The 27,506-nt window shown below is 37.7% G+C and overlaps 1 protein-coding gene across 1 annotated transcript in view; it reads left to right on the top strand.

Annotated features, from left to right (window-relative positions):
* The window catches only part of LOC150083280 (murinoglobulin-1-like), an 892,685-nt gene extending 865,568 nt beyond the window's left edge, over positions 1-27,117 (top strand). Inside the window, exon 35 of the mRNA XM_090378459.1 lies at positions 26,948-27,117. Within this exon, the coding sequence (XP_090234585.1) occupies positions 26,948-27,117 (170 nt within the window). The remainder of the gene's footprint in view (positions 1-26,947) is intronic.
* Positions 27,118-27,506: the final 389 nt, after the last annotated feature.

Genomic DNA, 27,506 nt, shown 5'->3' with positions numbered 1-27,506 from the left:
GTGCAGGCAGATATGAAGTTCTCTGAGCAGCGCAGACGAGCTGCAAGAGTAGCTCATGGTGTCTTGTCAATGATATACAGGAATTTTTCTAGCAGGGATAAGGAGGTGATTATTCCCTTGTATAAGGCAATGGTAAGGCCACATCTTGAGTACTGTATACAGGTCTGGAGGCCTCATTTCAAGAAGGATGTAGAGCTGCTGGAACGGGTACAGAGAAGGGCAACAAGATTAGTAAATGGAACAAAGGGTTGCTCTTACGAAGAAAGGCTTAAGTTTTGCAAATTACAGAGTTTGGAGACTAGGCACCGGCGAGGTGATCTGATAGAGGTGTATAAGGCTTTGAATGGTTTGAGCATGCTCAATGCCAATGGGATTCTTCATCTTTCTCAGAATAATCACCTCAGAGGGCATAAATTCAAATTGAGGAAGGACGGATGTCGGATAGATGTGCGGAAATTTGCCTTTGGCCAGCGGGTGGTTGGTTGGTGGAACCGACTTCCATCACTTGTTGTTGAAGTTGATAGCCTAAACAAATTTAAAGCTCAACTGGACAGGTATTTCGAACGAACGGAGGGGTGAAATGGGAGTGGGTTTTTTTTTTTTTTTTGGCTGATGCTGAATAAGCTTGCTTTCTTGCATCATATGCCTCTGCTAATGCTAATGCTAATAGTTCCTGACATTGAATTATTATTGAAAAATAACAGAGTGAGTTTTCTCATTAACTGAATCTTTCATTCCTTTCATTGCTATTGCATTGTAATAAAATTTACTTATAAATGCAGTTGGCTTCATTCTTTTAAAGTTTAAAATTTAAATGATCCCTAGGTTTACAAAACAAAGTTATTACATGGAGTCGAATTCAGAAACAACTCTCAAGACCGATATTTTCAAGTCGAAAAATTAAAAGAATCACATTATAGTAAAGTGCATGGAACAACTGCAACTGGTTTTAAGTGTTTTTACTCAACAAATTTTCCTTTAGATGTTGCTTCTGAATTCGAGACTAAAAGCAGTATGTAAGGCTTGTCTATTGTGTAGCCAGCGACATGTGCCAAATTTTCAAATTTGCCCATGACTTCCAAAAGGTTGAGCATCCTTGATTTAGGGGATAACACCAGAAGGATCTGCCCCAGGTGAAAGACCATAACTACGCTGCTGACACAGGCAGTTATGAAATTTTCTGAACAGTGTAAACAGGTAGCTAGGAAAACCCATGGTGTCCTATCGATGATTTATCAAACATTATCCTGTAGAAATAGGGAGATCATACTTCCACTGCATAAGGCAATTGTAAGAGCACATTTGGAATACTGTGCTCAAGTATGGAGACTTCATTGAAAAAAGACATTGAGCTTCTTGAAAGAGTCCAAAGACAGGTAACTCGAATGGTAAGATCGGCTAAAGGATGACCTCAACCATACGAAGAAAGACTGAGTATGTGGGCTAAGAGCTAGGCAGCCAGACACCTCAGAGGTGACTTGATTGAGGTGTTTAAGCTTCTGAGAGGGATTAGTAAAATGAATGAAGGTATTATTCTCACTGTTATAAAGAATTTGAGAACTAGGGAGCATAAATTCAAATTACAGTGGTTGAGGTATAGATTAGATTGTAGAAAGTTTTCTTTTAGCCAGCAAGTCATTGATTGCTAGAACAAGTTGCCCTCGCAGGTAGTTAAGATTGACAGCGTGAATAAAATCAAAGTTTAGCTGGATAGTTACCTGTGTGAGGAGGGAAGCATATAATGGTATTTTCATTATCTCTCATTACCATTATTCTTTTACTTATACTTTCATTATCTACTTGGTATTTTTTTTTTGCAAGGGCAGCAAAAGCCTGTGGCTTCCTTGCATTATGTGGCGAATACTATTACTAATACAGGATCAAGCAAATACAACTACCCATTTTAGAAATGAAAATAAAAATGTCTTTTTTGATTTACTGTGCAGACTGGAAATCACATTTATTGTTATTACAGTTCAATAGTATACATAAAAGCATAATGTTACACTCCCCATTGACTAATTTTACAGCTCAAAGCTTGAAGTACTGTTGATTATCCATTAAATTCTTAGCAAAGTTTCTATCTTAGTACTCACCTCTGGGATCTATAATGGTTAAAGTTAAAATTAAAAATTACATGAAAGGAAGGTAAAAGAGAGTAAAGGTGAAAATTCCATTACATTAATTGATTCAATTTAAAACATATCCCTAGGAAGAGGGAGTGCACCATCTTTTCCTGGTTGTCATTTATAAAATTGTATGAAAGAATTTGCTTGTTAAAAAGCCAAGAGATGGATGCAAAGCTTTCGATGTCGTTGTCATCAGTTGGTGAATGACATACATTGTGAGTGATAATTTATAGTATCACAGTACCCAGGATGCATCATGTTAAATATGTAAAAATTTGATTTGTTTGAGCTGCCTTATTGGTGATAGATTCATAGATAATCTGGTGTTTAAAATTTCATATTATCTATTTTGGTGAAACCATTCAATAGCAAGGGCTTCATACTGGAATATCTTATAATTCGATTTCAAATTAGTGTAATTGCATTGTCTACTAATGGATCGTGATTAAAGGAGTGTACATGTTAAATAAGTTCGGTCCCTAGTTGGTCTGATTTGAAACTATTGTAATGATGGTATGCTCTCGTTTTGGATGTTCCAAATTTTGTGGTGGTACTACCTATGGAGCACGCATTAGCATTAACAAAGGCACACGATGCAAGAAAGCAAGCTTATATAGCATCAACCAAAAAAAAACACACACACACACACACTTTTCATTTCACCCATCCACTCGCTCCAAATGTTTGCCTAGTTCTGCCTTGAATCTGTTTAAGCTATCAACTTCTACCAACGACACATGGAAGTTTGTTCCAGCAATCAACCACTCGCTGGCTAAAGGCAAACTTCCGCACATTTATCCTACAACTGTCTTTCCTCAATTTGAATTTATGCCCTCTCAGGCGATTATTCTGAGTAAGAGGAAGAATCCCATCAGCATTGAGCATGCTCAAACCATTCAAGGCTTTATATACCTCAGTCAGATCACTTTGCAGGTGCCTAGCCTCCAGACGATGTAATTTGCAAAACTTAAGCTTTTCTTCTTAAGAACAACCCTTTGTTCCATTCACTAATCTTGTTACCCTTCTCTGTACTCATTCCAACCGCCCTACTTCCTTCTTAAAATGAGGCCTCCAGACCTGTATACAGTACTCAAGGTGTGGCCTGACCATTTCCTTATACAAGGGGATAATCCCTGCTAGAAAAATTCCTGTATATATCATTGACAAGACACCATGAGCTACTCTTGCAGACCATCTGCACTGCTCAGAAAACTTCATATCTGCCTGCACAATTACCCACAGGTCCTTTTCACTCTCTACCACTGTCAGTGTAGTACCACACAGTTGATACATTACTCTGGGGTTACTGCTTCCCATATGCAATACTTTACATTTGTCAATGTTAAACTTCAGTTGCCATCTCTCAGCCCATCTTCTCAACTTTTCTAAATCTTGTTGCAACAGCGTACTGTCACTAGTGCCATTAACAACCATGCCGACCTTCGTATTGTCTTCAAACTTGAACATTAAGCCTGATATACCATCATCAATATCATTGATGAATACAGAAAAAAACAATGGATCCAACACTGAATGTATATGTTACATTACAATCCAGGATGTATATGGTGCTGGATTGTGTTTGCAATGGTGGTAGCCATTTATGAGTCTTCATTTTCAAACATTGAGGAGTGTAACTTTTAAATTCTTAGCAAAGCTTATTATCTTAGTACTCACCTCTGAGATCCGTATTGGTTAAAGTTAAAATTAAAAATTACATGAAAGGAAGGTAAAAGAGAGTAAAGGTAAAAATTCCATTACATTAATTGATTAAATTTAAAACAAATCCCTAGGAAGAGGGAGTGCACCACCTTTACCTGGTTTTCATTTATAAAATTATATGAAATAAAATTTGTGTGTTAAAAAGCCAAGTGCTGGACTTGAAGCTTTTGATGTTGTTTTCATCAGTTGGTGAATGACATAAGTTGTGAGTGATAATTTAGATTATCGCAATACCCAGGATGCATCATGTTAAACATGTGGAGATTTGATTCATTTGAGCTTCCATATTGGCGATAGATTCGTCGGTAATCTGGTGTTTAAAATTTCCTATGATCTATTTTGGCAAAACCATTCAATAGCAAGGGCTTCATACTGGAATATCTTATAATTCGATTTAAGTTTAATTAGTGTAATTGCATTATCTATTAATGGATCATGATTATAGAAGTGTACATGTTGACTAAGTTTGGTTCCTAGTTGGTCTGATTTGAAACTATTGTAATCATAATATGCTCTCGTGTTATTGGATGTTGCAAATTTTGTGGTGGTACTACCTAGGTAGCATGCATTACACCTTGGTTGGCATTTTATAAGGTATATTATATTGTTTATATCATGGATGTTGCATGTCCCATCTGTGGCTCTAAAGATCACACCCAAGCGGATTGTTCAGTCAAAACTCCTGTTTGTCCAAACTGCAAAGGAAGCCATCCAGCCTTTTCCAAAACTTGTGAGCTATGGATAACAGGAAAGAAAATACAAAAATACAAAATTGAAAATAAAGTCACGTTTCCTGAGGCACGTAGACAAGTTATGTCGACCATGCCTAGTGGTCGTTCTTATGCAGCTCGAACTAGAAACTTTGTTTCTACTGCAGCTCAAACGGATGTATCAGTTCCGCCTAACACCTCTCTAGCGAATTGGCTTAAATTTACACTTTCAACCTCTAAAAAAGATAATCCTCCGAAAAAAACTAGCGAAGCCACAAATACTCCAATCAGTATTCCTACTCATACCCCATTAGTCTCAGTTGAAAAAGAACAATTAAAATCTCACTCAGTCTCAAAAAAAATGGAATCGCCTACCAATAATATGGATGTAGATGAGCTGCTAAGTAACGAGGAGCCCATTCTAGAACTCCATGCAGATGACACCATGGATATTGGACGCCCCACATTCCCAAAAAAAGACCGGAAGAAATGTCCCACGAACAAAAAACAGTCAGAAGAATCATCCTCAGCTAAATCTAAATAATGTATAACATCCTACAATGGAACTGCAGAGGACTAAGTAGTCATTCTGATGACTTAAGGGATTTACTAGCTCAATTCAATCCCATAGGTGTATGCCTACAAGAAACTTTCTTGTCACCCCAAATTTCACCAAAATTTTCAAATTATGTGATATACAGACGAGATAGGAGTTCAAACTCTCCTGCTCGTGGCGGAGTAGCGATTCTTGTTAACTCTGACATTCCATCCAGGCCGATCCAATTGAGAACCACTCTAGAAGTTGTCGCAGCTCGTATTGCAGTTGGTATTTCAGTTACCCTTGTTTCCATCTATATTTCACCATCTCTACCACTTCCGCATTCAGAACTTGACAGCCTGATTTCACAACTCCCAACTCCAATTTGTCTCTTTGGTGACTTTAATGGACATCATCCATTGTGGGGGTCTACTACAATGGATAGAAGAGGCAAATTGATGGAGGAATTCATGAACAATAATGATCTTAATTTATTAAATTCTGGATCTCCTACTTACATACACCTAGCAACAGGATCTGTTTCTGCAATAGACTTGTCAATTTGTTCACCATCTATCTTTCCAATCATGACATGGTCAGTTTTAACCGATCCCTTTAACAGTGATCATTTTCCAATTATTTGCTCACTACAAACAAGAGTAACTCCGAATCCTGTTCAACGATCCAACTGGCAGTTTAAAAAGGCAAACTGGGGAGACTATTCTGCCCAAATACTCTTAGACAGATGTTATATTCAAAGACAACATATTGATGAGGTAAATACTTATATAATCAATCAGATTCTCACTGCAGCTAATGGTTCCATTCCAAAATCCACGCCTTATCACAAACACAGAAATAACTGGTGGAATACAGATTGTTTAATTGCCAAACAGGAAAAAAACCGTGCTTGGAATAATTTCCGTAAGTATCCCACCACTAGTAACCTAATTGCTTATAAAAAACTCAAAGCGAAAGCTAGACAAGTTAGGCGGAAAGCGAAACGGGATTCTTGGATTTCTTTTGCCTCAACCATTACCAAAGACACGGATACACGAGTCATCTGGAAAAGAATACAGGCATTAAATGGCAAATTTACTCGGCTGCCCTCTCCGATACTTCATTGGAGAGGGAAAGACATTTCTACTCCTGAAGAAGTTGCAAATGCATTAGCAGAATCATTTGCAAAAATATCAGCTTCTGCCACCTATGTGTCCACCTTCAAGAACATCAAAGCAGGTGCGGAACGGCATAAAATCAACTTCTTCACGCGCCGCTCACTGCCGTACAACCAACCGTTTACATTAATAGAACTTCAAGAATCATTAAACAGATCTTCCAATAGCGCTGCAGGTCCAGATGGAGTTCATTACATTATGCTAAAGCATTTACTTGATGAAGACTTGAGAACTCTATTAATTTTTTATAATCGGATCTTCACCGAAAATGCCTATCCTTCTTCATGGCGCCATTCGTTCGTTATCGCCTTACCAAAACCAGGAAAAGATCCTTCCTGTGTTGAAAATTACAGGCCAATATCTCTTACGAGCTGCATGGGAAAAATTTTCGAAAGGATGGTTCATACTAGGCTCACCTACATCCTGGAGTCAGAGAATCTCCTTCCAGAACAACAATATGGCTTTCGGAAAAATAGATCAACGCTGGATGTGCTTATCAAAGCCGAATCTCATATCCGGAATGCCTTTGTCATGAAACAACATCTAGTCATGGTCAATTTAGATCTTGAAAAGGCATTTGATACAACATGGCGTCATGGTATTATTAGGGACCTTTACCATCTGGGGCTTCGGGGCCATTTGCCGGAAACAATTCAAAATTTCCTGCAATTGCGCTCTTTTCAAGTCCGATACAAAAACGTCCTCTCTACATCTCACATACAGGAAGAGGGAGTTCCGCAGGGATCAATACTCAGTCCAACACTGTTTTCAATCCGAGTTAGCACAATGACACGAGATATCCCAAAAACTGTTCAAACTTATATGTATGCAGATGATCTTACCATTTCCTGTCAATCTCAAAGTATGAATACCATTGAACGGCAGCTACAACTAGCCATAACCAAAATAGAGGCCTGGACTTCACGGAACGGTTACAGATTGTCAGAAAAGAAATGCACTGTCACTCACTTTTGCAAGAAGCGAGCTCTCCATCCGGAACCTGAACTACAAATAAACAATACTCCAATCCCGCTTGTTAATACCGTTAAATTTCTTGGACTATTACTAGACCGCAAACTAAATTTCCAAGCTCACATCACTCATTTGAGAACTTCTTGTTTAAAGCATTTAAATATACTTCGTTCGGTCTCATCTATGTCATGGGGAGCTGATCGGTGTACTTTGTTGCATCTTTATAGAAGTTTAATCCGTTCACGACTAGATTATGGTTGTCCAGTGTATGACTCTGCCAGGAGCACTACTTTAAAACGGCTAAACATGGTCCACCACAGTGCTCTGAGGACTGCGCTAGGAGCTTTCAGGACTTCTCCTATCCAAAGTCTGTATATTGAAGCGCATGATCCCCCATTACATCTGCGTAGAAAAACACTATTGCTTCGCTACGCTGCTAAGATCCAGAGTCTACCATCGCACCCAAGTTGGGAGTATCTCTATAATACCCGTTGGGACGCCTTCTATGAGAGCAAACCAAATGAAAATAGACCCGCCTCTATCAGGATAAAAGAGCTTGTTCAGACTTGGAATATCAATTTAAATGAAATTTTCCAAGACACAACTACACCTGTTGCTCCGTGGACATATGTGTCTGTCTCTCAAGATACATACTTCCTCCAGTGGGGGAAAAATATACCTTCCTGCAATATCAGACAATTACATTCAGCTCATGCTATGAACAACCATGCCTGTAAAATTTATACGGATGGTTCAAAAACTGAGAGTACGGTAGGTGCTGCGGCGGTTTTCCCTTTATGTACAATTTCAGCCTCTCTACCGCTTGCCTGCAGCGTCTTCACAGCCGAATTATATGCCATTAAGTTAGCGCTTGGTAAGATAATTGAGCTTTCCATCTCATCTGCCATAATTTACACAGATTCTCTTAGTGCTGTCTCTGCCATAAGGAAGAATTCCTCCATTTCTCACCCTACAGTGAAACAGATTCATTCCCAGCTATTCGTTTGCAGTGTGTCCAATCAGTCAATCAGATTTTGCTGGATCCCTGGCCACTCAGGCATTCCGGGAAATGAAAGTGCTGACTTTGCCGCTAAACATCCGGAAACCACTCTCTCACAACATCCTCAGGTTCCTTTCTCTGATTTTAAGTCTGTCATACGCAAAGCCTGCTACAATAAATGGTCACAAACCTGGAAAAGTGACACTAACAATAAACTATACCAAATAAAAGAAGACCCAAAGCTGTGGCTGTCTGGCTTCCGAAGAAACAGACGAGAGGAAGTAGTACTGGCAAGACTGAGAATTGGACACACTCACCATACTCATCTCTTCCTATTATTGGGAGAAAGCCCACCACAGTGCTCATCCTGTCAGACGCAACTTACAGTCCGTCATTTCCTGGTTGATTGTCCCTTGCATTCAACCATCCGGTCAAACACTTTTCAATCACTGTCTACATTGAATATATCACCTGATTTATCTCGCATCTTAGGAAATGAAGCAAATATTGAAGAACTTTTATTATATCTAAAACATATTGGTTTGTACTTAAGTATATAATTTAATCTCTCTAGCAATACATATTTTGTAAATTAACGATTAGGAGACACAATTTGGCCGTAGTAGCCCTTGTGTCGTTAAACCAAACTACAACAACAATATCATGGATGTTGTTTTTATACATTTCTTTGTATTTGCTAAACAAGGTACTTAGTTCATTATATGATGAAAAAATTAATGTGATGTTTGTACCTCTGAAGGTATTACGGAGCTGGGGTGCGAGTTGGTTACGCTATAGAATGGTTTCGGCAAAATAGATCATACGAAATTTTAAACACCAGATTACCTACGAATCTTCAACCAATATGGCAGCTGAAACAAATTAAATTTCCACATGGTTAACATGATGCATCCTAGGTACTGTGATACTATAAATTATCACTCAGAACTTACGTCATTCACAGATTGATGACAACGACATCTAAAGCTTTGCATCCAGTTCTTGGCTTTTCAATACGTGAATTCTTTCATACAATTTTATAAATGACAACCAGGAAAAGGTGGTGCACTCCCTCTACCTAGGGATATGTTTTAAATTTAATAAATTAATGTAATGGAATTTTCACCTTTATTCTATTTTGCCTTCCTTTCATGTAATTTTAATTTTAACTTCAACCTACACTTAAAGATCTAACATCACTTCAATCTACACTTAATGGACCCTACACTTAAAGATCTAACATCCCTTAACATTAACAGTATTCTAGAATTAACCAGCCTTTTAGTTAGGGCAAAACATTTTTGGTTTAGGAATATCCACCCCACTGTCTGAAATTTATCTTGCTACCATTGAAAACCAAATACTAAAACCTTTCCCCTTCAAGATAAAATTATTTATGTGATATGCAGGTGATGTATTAATCATTGGCAATAAGACCACCATTGATGAACTCCTACAAAAATTCAATTCCATCCATAACAGATTGAAATATACATTAGAACTAGAGGAAAACAATAGCATTAATTTTTTTGTGAAAATGTAAAAATATTTACATTTTCACTCCCATCACCCCTATAGTACAAAAAAATCAGTATTATATAACCAAATCTACAACGTGATTAAATACAACCATTCCCAGGAAGACTTGACAACAGAACTACTATACCTGACGAAAACCTTTATAGCTATAAAATACCCCAAACAGCTAATTCAAGAAACCATATTAGCCATAAAATAAAAAAATAATAATCCTTGCATCGATAACATTAGTACTGATCATATACAAAATATCATAGTTACACTACTGTACCATAACCAACTCGCACCCCAGCTCCATACCTTCAGAGGTACAAACATCACATTAATTTTTTCATCATATAATTAACTAAGTACCTTTTTTTAGCAAATACAAAGAAATGTATAAAAACAACATCCATGATATAAACAATATAATATACCTTATAAATGCCAACCAGGCATAAAATGTAATGTGTGCTACATAGGTAGTACCACCACAAAATTTTGAACATCCAAAACAGCCAACACTAGAGAATGCTATCATTACAATAGTTTCAAATCAGACCAACTAGGGACCAAACTTAGTCAACATGTACACTCCTTTAATCATGATCCATTAATAGATAACGCAATTACATTAATTAAACTTAAATCAAATTATAAGATATTCCAGTATGAAGCCCTTGCTATAGAATGGTTTTGCCAAAATAGATCATACAAAATTTTAAACACCACATTATCTATGAATCTATCATCAATATGGCAGCTCAAACGAATCAAATTTCCACATGTTTAACATGATGCATTCTGGGTACTGCGATACTCTAAATTATCACTCACAACTTATGTCATTCACCAATTGATGACGATTATTATTATTAGCTATATGGTGCAAGGAAGCCTGAGGCGTATGCTGCACCAGCCAAAAAAAAAAAAAAAAAAAAATTCCCGAGTTACCCTGAGAGAGAGTAGAAGGGAATCACCAAGAAAGAGAAGAATGATGATATCCAGCTCAGGATCCTGGGTATGCCAAGCCCATACTCACCAGATGTGAGCCCCTGGGGTCGAAAGCTTCACATCCAGCGCTTGGCTTTTTAACGCGCAAATTCTTTCATACAATTTTATAAATAACAACCAGGAAAAGGTGGTGCACTCCCTCTTCCTAGGGATATGTTTTAAATTTAATCAATTAATGTAATGGAATTTTTACCATTACTCTCTTTTACCTTCCTTTCGTGTAATTTTTAATTTTAACTTTAACCATTACGGATCCCAGAGATGAATACTAAGATAATAAGCTTTGCTAAGAATTTAAAAGTTACACTCCTCAATGTTTGAAAATGAAGACTCATAAATGGCTACCACCATTGCAAACATTATCCAGTGCAGTATTCTCACTTTCTCCATTGCTCTGTGTAATGTTTCTGCTGTAGTCTTTCAATTTCATCATGAATGTTTTGTTTAAAATGCCTGTGGATGGTTTATGTAGACCTGATTTTAAGAAGTCTCCATAAAAAGAATTGCAAACAGATAAGTCTGGTGTTTGTGGTGGTTAATTTTTGTTAACAAAATGAGATAATGCAATTTGGAAACGTTTCCTTAAAAGCAACCATGGAAAGTTTTGCAGCATGTGCATAGCATTGTTGTGCTGAAATGAGACATTTTGTAAGTAGACTCCCTTTTTTGGTGATGGTACTCCCTTACAAATTCTTGTAGCATATTTACATACACAGCTGGAGTTACTGTGATAGCTGAATTATTAGCATTTTCATAAAATTATGGACTGATCATGATGAATGAAGACAATAACTTTTTTTCTGTGAAGCGATTGTTCATGAAGGTGACAAATTTTTGCTGCTATTTATCTAAAATTGTGTTTATTTACATGCCCAATCAAATGAAATTGGGCCTTATCACTCATAATTAAATGATTGTCTGTCATAATTGATCTTCTGTAGGAATAAACTGCAGGAATTCAAAAATGTATCAAAACCATTTGCATTTTATATGAATGAAAGTTTAAATTGAAGTGCAATATATGGCATACACTTTGTTCCGATACATTCAGTTCTCTTGATTACTGACTAACAGTTATTTGAGGATTGCATTGTGATATTGCTCTGATTCTTTCAGTGTTTTCTGGAGTACATGCCATACACGTACATGCCAACCTGGAGGTTTCACATCTGTTACAGATGCTGTTCAAATTTTGTGAATTCAATGTTTTATGGTCTTTCAACTTGAAACACTACTATATCTTCTGACCATAGTCGTTTTTGCGCCAATAAAATCAAAATCAATCAATCAACTATTTCTTTTGATGTTGAGAAGTGGCATCTAAATTCACTTTGAGTAATCAAAACAGAGTCACCCGATTTAAGAAATGATTTGACAGCAAATGCACAATATTTATTTGACCAATGCTCCATTTTTATTCAATACTTTAGTATACTCTACTGTGGTACACAAGCTGCAATGCCCCCATTCAAACTGCTATGAAATGGCAGCACTTTTAAAATGGGTAATTGTTTTTGCCTGATCCTATCATTGAAAATGCTAAGAGCAACTGCTTGAGATTCACCAAACTTCTCCATTAGATTTCTCCAAAGATGACTGTCATAAGCCAATATATTACCATGGGGAAGGTAAAGAAAGCCTGCACGAGAAGCATGCAAAAGTTTCATGAAATTTACCGGTAAAAGTACTTTGCCGTAACAGCATTTGTATTGTTGCTCGCTCAGTAAACATACAGTGGGTGTTATTGGTCAGGAGTAGAAATTGAATCCCATGGGAGATTGAAACCCTCCCGAAGTGGAGGGGTAACTTAACCTTTTTTCTTTAGAATCACTGGTGGACTAGTGGATAAATTGTTTATTAAGAAAAAAAAGGCAACTGTAAAGGAAGCCCACACGAGAAGCACGGTAAACTTCAAAAAAGTTTACAAGTGAAACTACGTTATGAACATTTTTTACTACATCAGAACTTCCAATATTTTAGCCAGCGAGTTATAAATTACTGGAATAAGTTGCCTACGTGGGTGGTAGAGGCTGACAATTTGGGGAAATTCAAAGGTCATCTGGATAGTACCTTCGGGTCAGGGCAGAGCATAGGATGATAGGTTTAATTTCCTTTTCTTTTATTAATTATTATTATTTATTTATTTTTATTATTATTTTTTTTTTATCATTGTGTTATTCGTTTTTTTTTTTTTTTTGGCTGGTGCAGCATAAGCCATAGGCTTTCTTGCACCATGCGACCATTACTAATACTAATATGACTCTGTTCATGATTCAATTAGTGTTCTAAAGAAAAAAGGTCAGGTTACCCCCCTCCACTTCGGGAGGGTTTCAAGCTCCCGTGGGATTCAACTTCTACTCCAGACCGATAACGCCCGCAGTCTGTTTACTGAGAGAGCAACAATACAAATGCCGTTGCAGCAAAGTACTTTTTACCGGTAAATTTCATCGAACTTTTGCATGCTTCTCGTGCAGGCTTTCTTTACCTTAGCCATTACCATTTGTTCAACACTGATGGACACTTTCCCCATGAACGTGAATATGATATCCGCTTTTGCTGGATTCCCAGCCACATTGGGATTAGGGGAAATGAGTTGGCTGACACCGCAGCCAAATCAGCAATTTCCAATAATAATCACTGCCTGTCAGTCCCCTATACAGACTACAGGCAAATAATACACCAGAAGATACACTCCCAATGGCAGGATTCGTGGAATAGACAGACTATGAATAAATTATATCGTATAAAGCCTGTAATTTAACCATGGCAGTCTAGTCTGCGCAGGAATCGTAAGGAGGAAGTTGTTCTTGCCCGGACCCGAATAGGACATAGTCATTTGACTCATTCGTTTTTGCTGAGGGCTGATGATCCTCCTATGTGTGAGTCCTGTGGCACAATTTTATCAATCAGACACATTTTAATTGACTGTCCAGATTTTAGCAATATCCGTTTTACCGCTTTTAATCATCTGACTGAGCCGTATACACTCAGTCAGATTTTATCTGACAATGACCATGTGTCTGCTATTTTTAGCTTTTATAAATCAGTAAAGGTTTTTACTTGTATTTAATATTTACTTGTTATTGTTATACCTTTGTTATTTTATATCTTGACATGGTGACCTAAGTAATTAGGTCAGTGAAAGTTAAAATTTTTTATATATCACCTGGTTTTGGCACATTATAGCCTTAGTTGCTAATGCGCCAATAAAACCCAACAACCAACCAACCAACCAACCAACACTGATGGAATCTGTATTGGCAATCATTAATTAAATGGAAGGTTTCAAGACAGCTTTAGAGTAGAGATAAGCACAATAGGATTTTAACTGGAAAGAAGGATAGGAATTGGCTGGATATGAGCAAATTTCCATACAGAAAGAACACTAGAGAAATAAGAAAGTGGAAAAGGGGTGACACAAAACAGCAGCAATTTCAGAAGCACAGGTTTTGAGAACAAGTGGAAAAATTCCATAAAGAACCTGGCACTTTCTTAGTATCAGGATTGTTCAGAATTCTTCTAGTAGCCTTCTTTCAGAAGACCATAGAAGGTATTAAATGGAGCGTACTAGTATAGAAAGAGGTGATTTACCAAGATTGTCGATACAACGGTTTAAAGAATAATAAGTTGTGATCTGATTGAGGTGTATGAGACGTTGAATGGCTTGAGCAAGCTGAATGCTGATGGGATTCTTCCTCTTGCTCAGATTAAGAATCTGAGGGGGCACAGATTCAAATTGAGGAAAGACAGTTGTAGAATAGATGTGCGGGTAGTTGATTGGTGGAACAGACTTCCATCTTTTGTTGTGAAAGTTGATAGCCTAAATAAATTTAAGGCCGAGCTGGATAGGCATTTGGAATGAATGGAAGGGTGAAATGGGAGGGTTTTTTTTTTTTTCTCTTTTGCTGATGCTGCATAAGCTTGCTTTCTTGCATCATATGCCTCTACTATTACTAATACTAATGCTAAGTCAGTTTTGTCTTTACTTGAGGATGCAATAGCACCAAATTTCATTTCTGGTTTCTTGCTAAAGCTATTGTGAGGGGGGGGGAGATTTATTTGTTATTATTTTTTTTTAAATAATTTTCTTTTATAAATATCCTTTTTATTTATTTATTTTTCCTAATGCTGAAAGACTTATTTAATTATTTCCTACTCTACTGTGCCCCCGTTTTGTCCCCTCCCACTTTACACTTGACTTGTTTGTCTCCCAGAAGATTCTAGACTTGAAGGGGGTCTCAATATTTTCGGTATTCCTCCTCTGGATTGGCTGAAGTTCAAAATGACTGACAGACACTTAAGTACCAAACCATAATAATATTTATTGGCATTTCCAATCAATAGCTACGATTAACTGTGAACTTTATTATGTGTGTGGCTTTGTTAGACTGCTAGGATTTATCTGTGTAAATATCCTTGTAATTCAAACTACAGAATTTTCATACATATATATATATATATACGTATCATCATGTTCTTCATGTGTCTCATCCTTGGGTTCTAACAGATCTAGGAGTTCATTACATCTCATAATCCTTACATCAGCTTTCCTACCAATCAACTGTCCTAGTAGGTTTAAAAGTTGGCTTTCAGCATGGTAATAAACAATTTCAAGTAGCTATATATATATATACATATTTATATCCCTTTCCAAAATTATCATGTACACATATATATCTCAGTTATAAAATCCTCTCCTCAACTACAGACCTGTTCATCATTCATAATCAACAATTGCAATTAACCATCTTCCCGTATCTAATCCTATAATTCTTTAATTAGCAGGGCACTCAATCAGTGTTTTATCCGTTTAAACAATTACTATCACACTAAGTTATACTCTCTATAAATCCAAATTCACTATATCACATTCAACTACAGTCCTTTGTTACCTAATTAGTCATTCCCCCAAAATTAACTATTATCTCAAAGTATCCTTTCTACCCATTAATAAACTTTTACCATAAGATCCTACTCTTAATTTCACTACAATCTGTGTACATGGGTGCAATTACATTTAGCTTTCTCCCATAGGTTAAGTATTTCCCCTAGAGTCCTTCACTAACTTAAGATTTTTCCGTACTAAACTATCACTTACTCAGTTTTCCGAGTGATTTTTCTATTCAGGGCTGACATAACCATCAGCGTAACAGCGTAGATTAGAAGGCGGGCGGTTGTTCATCCTTGGAATACATCAATCTACCTGAGGTTCGCTCTCCCGTAGGTACTGCTCTGCTGAGTTAAATAAGGATCCTTTCTTACGTCATTCTCTAGAATTCTCCTTGGGTGCTCTCCTTCCTTCACTATGAATTGCATCAGCTTCTCACACTGTTGTTGTATACATTGGCTACTGCTGTATCTTCTTTCTTCCACATGGACACATTCTTTCCCCAACTTTAGACTTACAAAATTTCTCACAAGGAAATTTCCTTCCCATTACTAAACCATCTCCCCAAAACTTAACAACGACGCTGCCACACAACTGTCTTCCTCCACGTACTTCCAAGGACTCTCTCAAAACTTTTTCTTTTTTTCTCCACTCTGAATTTCAAAATTTCTTACGCTTTTCTCTCTGACCAGTCGCTGACCCTTTCATCCCTTCCCCTGTAATTCCTATTCGTCTCCTATACTCTTCCGTGGGTGTGTCTTCCATCCTTTTTAGAGAGGGTTCCGGTTTCCAGCAATTTCTGGAACTTTCTAGAAAGGTGACTGGAAATTCCGGAAATTTAGAAGTTTCTAGATCTTCTTTGTGTTTGCCCATCTACGCCCTGTATTTGCTTTGCTACACCTGTCGTTAATTACCCCCGTGAAATTTTAAAGTGTGCACTTAAATTTCTTGAGTATCTCCATTACTGAGTTCCATCTTTATCTTAATTGTTTTTGTTTCGGCTCATTGTTCTTTAGGGGAGAAAAGTTGACTCTGATCTGTGCTCATTAACTACGGCCTGCTCCATCAGTGTTTCCTATTGAATCGCATGTTCAAAATGCTCCCCCCCCCCTTGCTACATTAATCTTCCTCTTGCTTAAAGGTAATAGGCGAAACGAGCACAATTAAACCTGGGACTTATCTGAACTATCCTATTCAAATTCTGTTATTTAGTTTTGACCTGATATATTTCAAGTGGTTGTCTATATTAATATTCCTTAATAATTTTTCAATATCAATAACCCTCATTATTAAATAACAGTTGTAAGGAGGTCCTTACACTATTAGTCGAAATAGCTTTAGCAAGAAAATTTGACTACCATTTGGACATGAAGCAAGTTTTCTGCTCTTAATCCATTCAAAATCAAATTTGAGTTGAGTAATAACTGATTTTCAATTGTTGCTTTAGCACTTTATTATAAAACAAAGGTTTAGATAAAGGTTGAGATTTTAGGATGGAATGTGGAATAAATGATTTCATCCCTACAAAAATAACTTCACTGACAGGTAAAAGCAAAGGATTTGTTTTCACAAATGACAATACTTATTATCCAATAAACTTGATATCTTATGTTATGAAAGAAATATAGACCAACAAAAGAAACGATAAATAGAAATCACGTAGATCATTCCATTTCACTTTCTTATAATTCCTGATGATACAAGACTGAGAACACTCCTGTGAATGAAAGAATGTGGTTCCATTAGAGTTGAGACCATCAGGAATTAGGATCACAGGTACCACCATAGGTAGTACAAAGTCAACATTAGTGGACTGAAGGACCACTATTATTGACTGTATACTTTGAAGAGTTGTTGATGAGAAAAAGGTCAGAGGTGTTAAGTGTGTGTGGTTAATTGTCTGCTATTCTGGTTGGTAAATTAAACAAGTTGTGTAAGGTCATTAGTAATCACAAAAACCACACCATCTCAACCAGCTGGGTCCTAGAAAATTGAAGCCAGCTGGAGCTGTGAACATTTCCAGAATCACCAAGGAACCTCACTATTAAGAAAGTTAGACGGAGAAAGGTGAGTTTCAAAAAAATGAAGTCAAAAAGTTCTGAAATGATTTGTAGGCTTCAGAGAACAGCAGGCAACAAATAATTTTTACATAACAGGGTAAGGGCATTTCAGCCAGAGGAGATAAAAGAGGAAATTCCAGATTAGACAGTCTGTGACTGGGAATAACAGAGCAGTCATATGTGCAAGTACTAAAGTAAAAATTAATAATAGAGCAAATATGCAGCAACTGATAATTAAGATTCTGTCAAAAAAAGTGAGTGGGATTGGCAGATCATGGGTGGAAATGGACAGCATCAAGATTGGAAATGAGATTAAATATATTTGTGAAATGAATGTGAAGTTTTTTGGAGGTATAGATATTTTCACAGATGAGTTTATTATATTAGTTTGACTATTCATGATACATTGTGTAAGGTATGGTTGAGGTGACAGGGGAAGTATGTTCTAAGAATTAATGAACTTTTTGGATGTGGCATATACACAGAAAAGAATACACCCAGCTCCATGACATAACATGGCCACTTCCACCTGTTGTTGTGGAAGTTGATAGTTTAAATAAATGTGTGGATGTGTGAAATGGGATTTTTTTTTTTTTTTTTTTCGGCTGATGTTGTATAAGCTTGCTTTCTTGCATCATAGTCCTCTGCTAATGCTAACACTACCTCTTGCACACACACACACACACACACACACACACACACACACACACACACACACACACACACACACACACACACACACACACACACACAACTACTCAGATTTCCTCCACTTACTAGCAAGCAGAGTACAGGCAGTAAGATTATACACTAGCTGATCTGTATACCACCTGGACAGTCCACCAATTAGGCTTAGTCTAATGGACTATCTGACAGCTGGCTTGCAAAACTATTTTTTTGTAAAGGATATTAGATATTGCCATGATGTCCATCATAACCTCAAAAGACGTGATTTACAGTATATGATAGAAGAAATGGAGAGGCCTGCCAGAATTTTGCCCTGGAGAATAAACATGGCTTTCACTACTTCAAGCCTCCCCTCCAGTAAGTGAAGTGGTGGTATTGCACTATGTGATCAGAATCATCTGCCACCTAGTATTAGCAGTAGCATTAGCAGAGGCATATATGATGCAAGAAAGCAAGCTTATACAGCATCGACCATGAAAAAAAAAATCCTTCCCATTTTGCCCATCCGGTCACACCAATGTTTGTCTAGTTCAGCCTTAAATTTACTTAAGCTGTCAACTTCCACAACAACAGATTGCAGTCTGTTCCAGCAATCAACTATCCACTAGCTAAAGCCAAACTTTCACACATCTATTATACAACTGTCTTTCCTCAATTTAAATCTATGCCTCCTCAAGTGCTTAGACTGAGCAAGCAGAAGCATCCCATTAGCATTGAGCCTGCTCAAACCATTCAAGGTCTTATACACCTCAATCAGATCACCACACAGATGACTAATCTCCAGATGCTACAACTTGCAGAACTTAAGCCTTTCTTCATAAGCGCACCCCTTTGTTCCTCTCACCAATCTTGTTGCCGTTCTCTGTACTCATTCTAGCAACTCTACATCCTTCCTAAAATGAGGCCTCCAGACCTGTGTACAGTACTCAAGGTGTGGCCAGACCTTTGCCTTATACAAAGGGATAATCACCTCCTTGTCTCTGCTAGCAAAATTCTTATATATCATTGACAAAACTCCATGACCTGCTCTGGCAGCCCATCTGCACTGCTCAGAGAACTTCAAATCTGACTGCACAATTACTCTCAAGTCTTTTTCATTCTCCACCTCCGTGAGTGTAGTACCACACAGTTGATACATTTCTCTTGGGTTACTGCTACCCATATGTAGTACTTTGCATTTGTAATGTTAAACTTCAGTTGTCACTTCTCAGTCCATCTGCCTAACTTTTCTAAATCCTGTTGCAGTAGCATACTGTCTTCAGTGTCATTAACAAACCTTCCAACCTTTGTACCATCTGCAAACTTGGACATTAAGCCTGATATACCTTCATCGATATCATTAATAAATACATAAAACAACAATGGGCCCAGCACCAAACCCTGGGGAACTCCACTAATAACATTAGTCCACATAGAGCAATGTCCATTTATTACCACTCTCTACCGTCTCCTACTCAACTATCCCTTTATCCTTTGTAGCAACTTGCCCTTAATGCCATACCGCTCCAATTTGTACAGCAGTCTTCCATGTGCAACAGTATCAAAAGCTTTCCTGAAATTGAAGTATATGATATCAAAATTATTTTTTGCATCCAGTACCTTTGTAACCACATCATAGTATCCAGTCAAATTGGTCAGACAAGACTTCCCCTTAACAAACCCATGCTGTGTCTGAACTATTACTGCAGTCTTGTCTTGGTGATCCTATATCACTTCTTCAATCAGTAACTCCATTATTTTCCCTGGTGACAAAGAGGGGTAGCCAGTCCTCTGTGTGGTGCTGATGCCACACCTCAATCTCTGCTTATAATTGTTCACACCTGAATGAATCACCTCCAGTATACACTCAGTGATGACCAAATTATTATCACCCCATCTGTAGTGAACTATGCTGCATAGCTCCCAGTATTAAAAGGCAAACAGCTACTTATGCTAGGGCAGTGGTAATTTGCAACTGGTCATGCAAGTGAAAGAATTTCAAATGGAACAATCCACTTCTCGCCAACAGAATTGTAAAGGATTATTCAAGGTGGATGTTTATGGTGATCAAAGGGTGCAGCACATTGTACAGGCTCAGTGGCAGGTCATTCTGTGATTATTGATATCGCAATACAATATGGAGAATGCAAGAACAATAACCCAAATGATGATGTGCCAAACACTCAGACATAAGAGCTTCCACTGCAGACAACCCAAGAGACACCTTCTCCTCACTGCTGATCATCATCAGCAGCAAATGCTATAGTGTCAACAGCACACTAGTTGGACACTGGAGGACTGGAAATTAGTGTGCTGGTCAGATGAGTCCAAATGCCTAGTGCAACACACCAATGGATGTATTTGTGTGCAGCACAAGCAACATGAGTCCATAGACCAATTTTGCATGGTGCCCACTAACCAGGCAGTCGGCAGTGGTTGCTTAATATGGAGCTTGTTTTGCTGGCAAGAACTAGGATCTCTGGTGCATGTGGACCAAAATTTCACTGGTGAGGTCTACCATTAGTTATATAGACACCATGTGCACCCTGATATGTTGCATTTTTTCCCAGCCAGAAACGATGTGCCCTGTCATCCAACCTGCACTATGCATGAGTGGTTCAAAGTGATGAACACATTGAAGATCCAGGGGCTCACATCTGGCGAGTATGGGCTTGGCACACCCAAGGTCCTGAGCTGGATATCATCATTCTTCCCTTTCTTGGTGATACCTTTCTACTTCTCTCTCTCTCTCTCTCTCTCTCTCTCTCTCTCTCAGGGTAATAGGGAATTTTTTTTTTTTTTTTTTTTTTTGGCCAGTGCAGCATAAGCCTCAGGCTTTCTTGCACCATATGGCTAATAATAATATCACCCAACTTGATTGGCTTCCAAATTCACCTGACCTCAATCTAAATGAATAACTATAGGATGTTTTGAAGTGGGAAGTGAGGCATGTAGACACAACCATCATCTATTCTGACACTGTGGAAGGCCTTGCAGGCAGCAAATCCCTACAGATGTCTTCAGACCTAGTGGAGCCAATGCCTAGGAGAATAGCAGCTGTTATCTGTGCAAATGGTAGTTCAGCACAGTATTAGGTAGGTGGTCATAATTCAGTGATCGCTGAGTGTACTAAGTGCAGTGCTCCTGACATTGCAGATGGAATATACCCAAGGTCATAACAGTCCCACTATTGTAATAGTAGTATTAATAGCAAATGATGGAAGAAAGCAAGCTTATATAGCATCAATCAATCAAAAAAAAAAGAAAGAAAAAAAATAGTTCACCCATCCACTTCCACACATCCATCCTGCAACCATCCTTCCTCAACTCGAATTTGTGTTCCCTTGTGTGTGTAGTATCAGCGAATAGAAGAATACCATTAACATTCAGCTTACTCAATCCTTTCAAGACTTTAAACACCTCAGTCAGATATCCGTGCAGGTGCCTGGTCTTGAGACACTGCAATTTGCAGAACTAAAGGTGCGCAGAGGATTTGGGTCTCAGTTATTATCCAATAAACTGGCAGTTATGTTGTGACAGAAATATTGAATTTTCTCTCTTTTTTTTGTTTTTTTTGTTCAATGTTGTCCTTGCAAAAATTTCTAGTTTCAAAAGTGACACATTGTATGAGTTGGGTTGCCCAGGATCAACACTGTACTTTAACAGCACCTTTTGAATTTGTTTATTTTTAAGTAATTAACATTAATGTTAATTACTTAATGATGGTCCTTGAAGTTGTCACAGACATTCTCTCAGATATGCCAGACAAGCTGTACTTGCTACCTGGGAGTCTAAAACGCTGATGGAACTGATATTCAGGTGACACTCAAGTCAAGTAGACCCAATTTCGGCGAAGTCCGGACGGTCTGTGACAACCAAATCCTCTGCTTGCACCTTCACGATGGTGGGACTGTTAGTAATCCTGGGTATAACTTCCATGCACAAGTACATGGTGGGTGACCACCCAGGTGTGAACCAACGTCAGCAGGGGTCGAGGTGTAGCGCCCACACCACATGGAGGAACGCCGCCCCTCTATGTTAACAGGCAGTACTAGGTGGTAGATGACTCTCATCAACCGGTGAAATACCACCACTTTGCTTATTGGAGGCTTGAAGTGGTGCAACCCATCTTTAGTCTCTAGAGCTAAGTTCCGGTCAACCCTTCCCTTTCTCTTCCATCATGCATTATGATTGATGACTTTTGAGGTTATGATGAACATCGTGGCGAGATCCAATATTCCTTACATTTCGAGGGTACAGCTCTAAAACAGTGTTCGCAGGCCAGCCGCTAGTTAGTACACCGGACCGAACCTATTGGTAACTCTCTAGGAGGCTTCCGGATCAGCTAGTGTTATAATCTTGCTACCTCTACTCTGCCAGATAGTGACTGGAGGGAGTCCGAGTAGTGTGTATGCGGGGAGCATTGTTGGGGCCACGTTATGTCAAGGATCTGGGTATATTCTTACCACGAGTACGCCATATCCAAAAATTTCATTACTTCATACAGCATGTCCCATCCACTTTTTCTTACTATTGAATACACCATGAATTGTCAAACTAATAGAGCAAGCTTAATCTGTGAAAAGATCTAAACCTCCCAAGGACTTCCTAATTCATTTCACAAATATACTTGGTCTCAATTCTAATCTCAACGATGTCCATTTCCACCTGCAGTCTGCCAAACCCCATGTACTTTTTCTGACAGAATCTCAGTTATCGGTTGATTCAACTACTGCTCATCTCAGATATCCAAATTATTCGCTGTATGATTCCTTTTGCCTCAAAGGTGGTACTTGTGCATATGTCCGTTCTGATATTCCCTGTCAGAGACTTGGCAATTTGGAATCTCCTCTCTTTGATCTTCTCTGGATTAAAATCTCTCTCCCTCATTGTATCAAATTCATCTGTTGTCTCTACCGTTCTCCCAACTCCACTAATCACTTGGAGCTCTTTGACTTCCTCTCTTTGCAACTTGACTTTCTCCAGTCCAACTTTCCTAACAGTGAGGTAATTTTCCTTGGTGATTTTAATGTTCACAACTCCAGCTGGCTTCCATTTTCTAGTCACACCGACCCAGCAGGTCGAGATGCTGAGGCTTTTGCAATTACTAATGGCCTAGCACAGATTGTTCATGTACCTACAAGAATACCGGACAATCCTAATCATACAGCCAATACGCTTGATCTTTTTCTCACAAACAACCCTTCTAAGTACACGGTCGAAGTGAGAGGTCCTTTAGGCACTTCAGATCACAACTTGGTGATTGTCTCTTCTCCAATGGAACCCTTATCTCATGGCTATTCCCAACCTCGTGTTGTTTGGCATTACAAGAATGCAAAATGGGATGACCTGCGAGACTTCTTTTCTTCTTTTCCTTGGTCAGATTACTGTTTCAAAACTTCTGATGTCAATATTTGCTCAGATCGTGTCAGTGAAATTATTCTTACAGGAATGGAATCCTTTATCCCACACTCCACTTTAAAATCTCATCCTTTATCTAAACCTTGGTTTTCCAATAAATGTGTAAGGCTGTTCAAGAGAAGAATGTTGCATATCGTAATTGGCTTGTTTCTAATTCTTCAGTTTCATTTTCTGCATACACCAAAGCTCGCAACAATTGTAAAGCAGTTATTAATCAGTCCAAACTAGAGGTTGAACAGTCTAAGAGTAGAAAACTTGCTTCTTGCCCTAATGGTAGCCGAGCATTCTGGTCTCTTGTCGCAACTTTTGCCCATCTATGCTCCCAGCTCTGTCAAAACCAGATGGTTCTATTGTCACTTGAGCCAAGGATAAAGCTGACCTGCTAGCATCCCATTTTTCTTCCAGCTCATGTATTAATGATCTTGGTAAAACACCTCCAACTATTCCCAACACGCTCCATTCAATGCCTCCTGTGGGCTTTCGTTAAAAGGATATCAGAAGGATTTTGATGAATCTTGATGCTAAGAAAGCTCCAGGTCCTGATGGTATTTCTCCACTTGTTCTCAATACCTGTGCTCCTGAACTTACTCCTATCCTTTGCCGCCTTTTTTCACTTTCTTATTCCAAAGGTGTTTTTCCTTCTGCTTGGAAATTTGCTCATATCCAGCCAGTTCCTAAAAAGGGTGACAAATCCCTCCCATCCAATTATCGTCCCATTGAAATTACTTCTACTCTTTCTAAAGTAATGAAGAAATCAATTAACCGCCAACTCTTAAACTACCCAGAAACCTTCTGTCTGATCAACGATCGCCAGTATGGATTCCGTCAGTGTCGATCCACTGGTGATATTCTGGCTTATGTTACCCATTTATGGACTAATTCAATGGAAAAGTTCGGTGAAACACAAGTAGTTGCTCTTGACATCTCAAAGGCTTTTGATCGTGTTTGGCATAAAGGTCTTCTAAACAAGCTTCCATCTTATGGTTTGCCAACTGTTTTTAGTAATTGGTTATCCAGTTTTCTCTCTGATCGCTCACTGAGGGTGATGGTAGATGACTCTCTGTCTTCTAACTTCTCCACTAATGCCGGTGTCCCGCAAGGTTCAGTTCTTTCCCCCACTCTTTTCCTCTTGTATATTAATGACCTTCTTCCATTGACTGGCAGTCCTATCCATAGTTTTGCCGATGATAGCACATTGCATTCCACTTTCCATTTTGAGAAAACTTGTCCTGCTCAATCAGCTTCAACTTCTCAAAAATCTGCTACCAATTCCTTAAATGCCGATCTTCAGGTAATTCTCCAGTGGGGCAAAGACAACTTAGTTGATTTCAACCCTTCTAAAATTCAGTCTTGTCTTATATCTCGCAAAAAGGATTCTTCTGCTCCTATGCTTATCTTTAGGGACACTCCGATTTCTAGGCAAAATGATATATCTCTTTTGGGGATTACCCTGACTTCTAATCTCTCTTGGCACAAGCACATTACAAATATTGCTTCCTCTGCATCTAAAAAACTTTGTTTTCTCTTTCGCTCTCTGCATTACTTTTCTTCCAAACAGCTGCTCAATGTGTATAAATCGCAAATCCGCCCTGCCATGGAATATTGTTCCCACATTTGGGGTGGTGCCCCCAAAACCTCTCTCAGGCTTCTTGAATCCATTCAGAAGAGGGCAGTTAGGTTAATTAATGATTCATCTCTAACAGAGTCTCTCCACTCGCTTTCTCATAGACGTACGGTTTTTGCTGCATGCTTTTCTACAGATACTTCCATGGGCACTGTTCTTCTGAATTGGCTTCTATAATTCTCGCTCTCTCTTTCAAAACTGTCTCAACACGTACCGCCACCAGCCAACATCCATTTACTGTCCAACTTCAAATCCACAGAACCAACTTTTCGTCTTCCTCATTTATTCATTCAACTGCCGTTTTCTGGAACAACCTTCCTTCGTACGTATTTCCTGAAAATTACAATCTACAGAAGTTAAAGTCCAATGTCAACAAATATCTTCTTTCGTCTTCTCAACCTCCAACCCAAGCACAGTACTAAGTACTATAGGTTCTAATACATCTCGTGTTTGGGGTTCACATAAAAAAAAAAAAAAAAAAATTGCTGATTAAACAAATTGATTTATTTTGATTAATAAGGATCCCTTAACAAATTTAATATTCTTATAATATTTAATATTATCAGTTAAATGATTAATATTTAATTTTTAAAAATGAACAAGCCAGATCAGTTAATGTCAAAGAGAAGAGAAATAAGAATCAATTACCATTCCATCCAAAGCAAATTTAGTGAAAGCTGTGGAAGTAATTAACAAGTTTTTGAAGCCCCTGATGCATCTTTTATTAGCTCTTATATGAAAGTTCAAAAAAAAAAAAAAAATGAAACAATCCTAAAACATAACTCCCTTAGTATGAGCAGCAACAATGAAACAAACATTCGTGTAAATTTTTTGTATGTATCTTTACAGATAAAGAGAATTATATATTTGCAGAAACATGCACAAAAAAAATTATATCATCTTCATAATTCAAAGTACTTATTATCAAAAATGTTTTGTTTAGTTCACTCGTTATTGTTTATAGAATTGCTCTACATTTAATATTATTAAATTGATGGCACATTAAATAATTTTGTTTTTTGTAATTTTTGCTTTCAGTTATATGTTATACTTGTAATAATGGACTTTTACTATAATATATTTGAAATTTATGGGTCCTTAGAAATCCCTATGATATATATTGCCTCCTGCCAGTGAAATTTTCCTATATTGTGCATTTTAAAAGAGTTGGCACTGTTGCTTGTTTAGTGTAGTCTTCAAATTTATTGACTCTATGAGTAACCATTTCTAAATATATTGGTACCTTCAGTGTGAAAAAACTTATTTTAAGTGAGCCTCCACATTCTTTTTGTAAATGAAACTTAGATTTTAATTAAAAATATGTTTTTAACATGATTCCTGAATCTTTAAATAGTTCATATTAATCTCATAGTTTGTATTTTTTCATTCATTATAACTTTCCAACATTTATACATTATGATTATTTGTAAATGGTATTATTGTTAGTTGTAAAAGTAAGAATTATTAAAGCTATTAATTGATATATAATATATATTTTTAACAGGAGGAAATTATGCTCTGATACTTGGAAAATCCCAGTCCCAATGGAATAAAACATCAGTAAAGCAGAAAATTTCTTTAACAAGTGAAGTGATTATTGTTGCAGTTCCTCCAAAATTAGTACAACCTCTACTGTTAAAAGAAGCTCGGCAATCTTGTCATAAAGATCCATAGCCATTATATTAAATATATCTGTAAAAAGGTTTAGCTATTTCTTATCCATTGTATTTTAACAATGGGACTGAAATACCTCACAAATAAAATACACATATCTTAGTAAAATTTTTCTTTTTACTTCAAACTTAGTTCAGAATCTACACAACCACAAACCATATACATAATAAATACTGTGTATATATATATATATATATATATATATATATATATAGTGTAGGGAAAAAGGTTTATTAAAAGAACAGAGATATAATTGTTCTTTACTTACAGTGGAGAAAACTGAGCATCGAGAACCAGCAAAGACCCTAGTGCAAGCAGCCCCACCAGTCTGGCTTGCCTTTTACTGTAAGGGGCTCAGACTGCAATTTCAAGCTCCCTCCATAATGTCT

Source organism: Mastigoproctus giganteus, chromosome 7 (genome assembly GCF_048544385.1).
Source record: "Mastigoproctus giganteus isolate SK-2022 chromosome 7, ASM4854438v1, whole genome shotgun sequence".
Taxonomy (NCBI): domain Eukaryota; kingdom Metazoa; phylum Arthropoda; class Arachnida; order Uropygi; family Thelyphonidae; genus Mastigoproctus; species Mastigoproctus giganteus.
The sequence above is the reverse complement of the archived record's forward strand: the minus strand, read 5'-3'. Positions and strand labels throughout refer to the sequence as shown.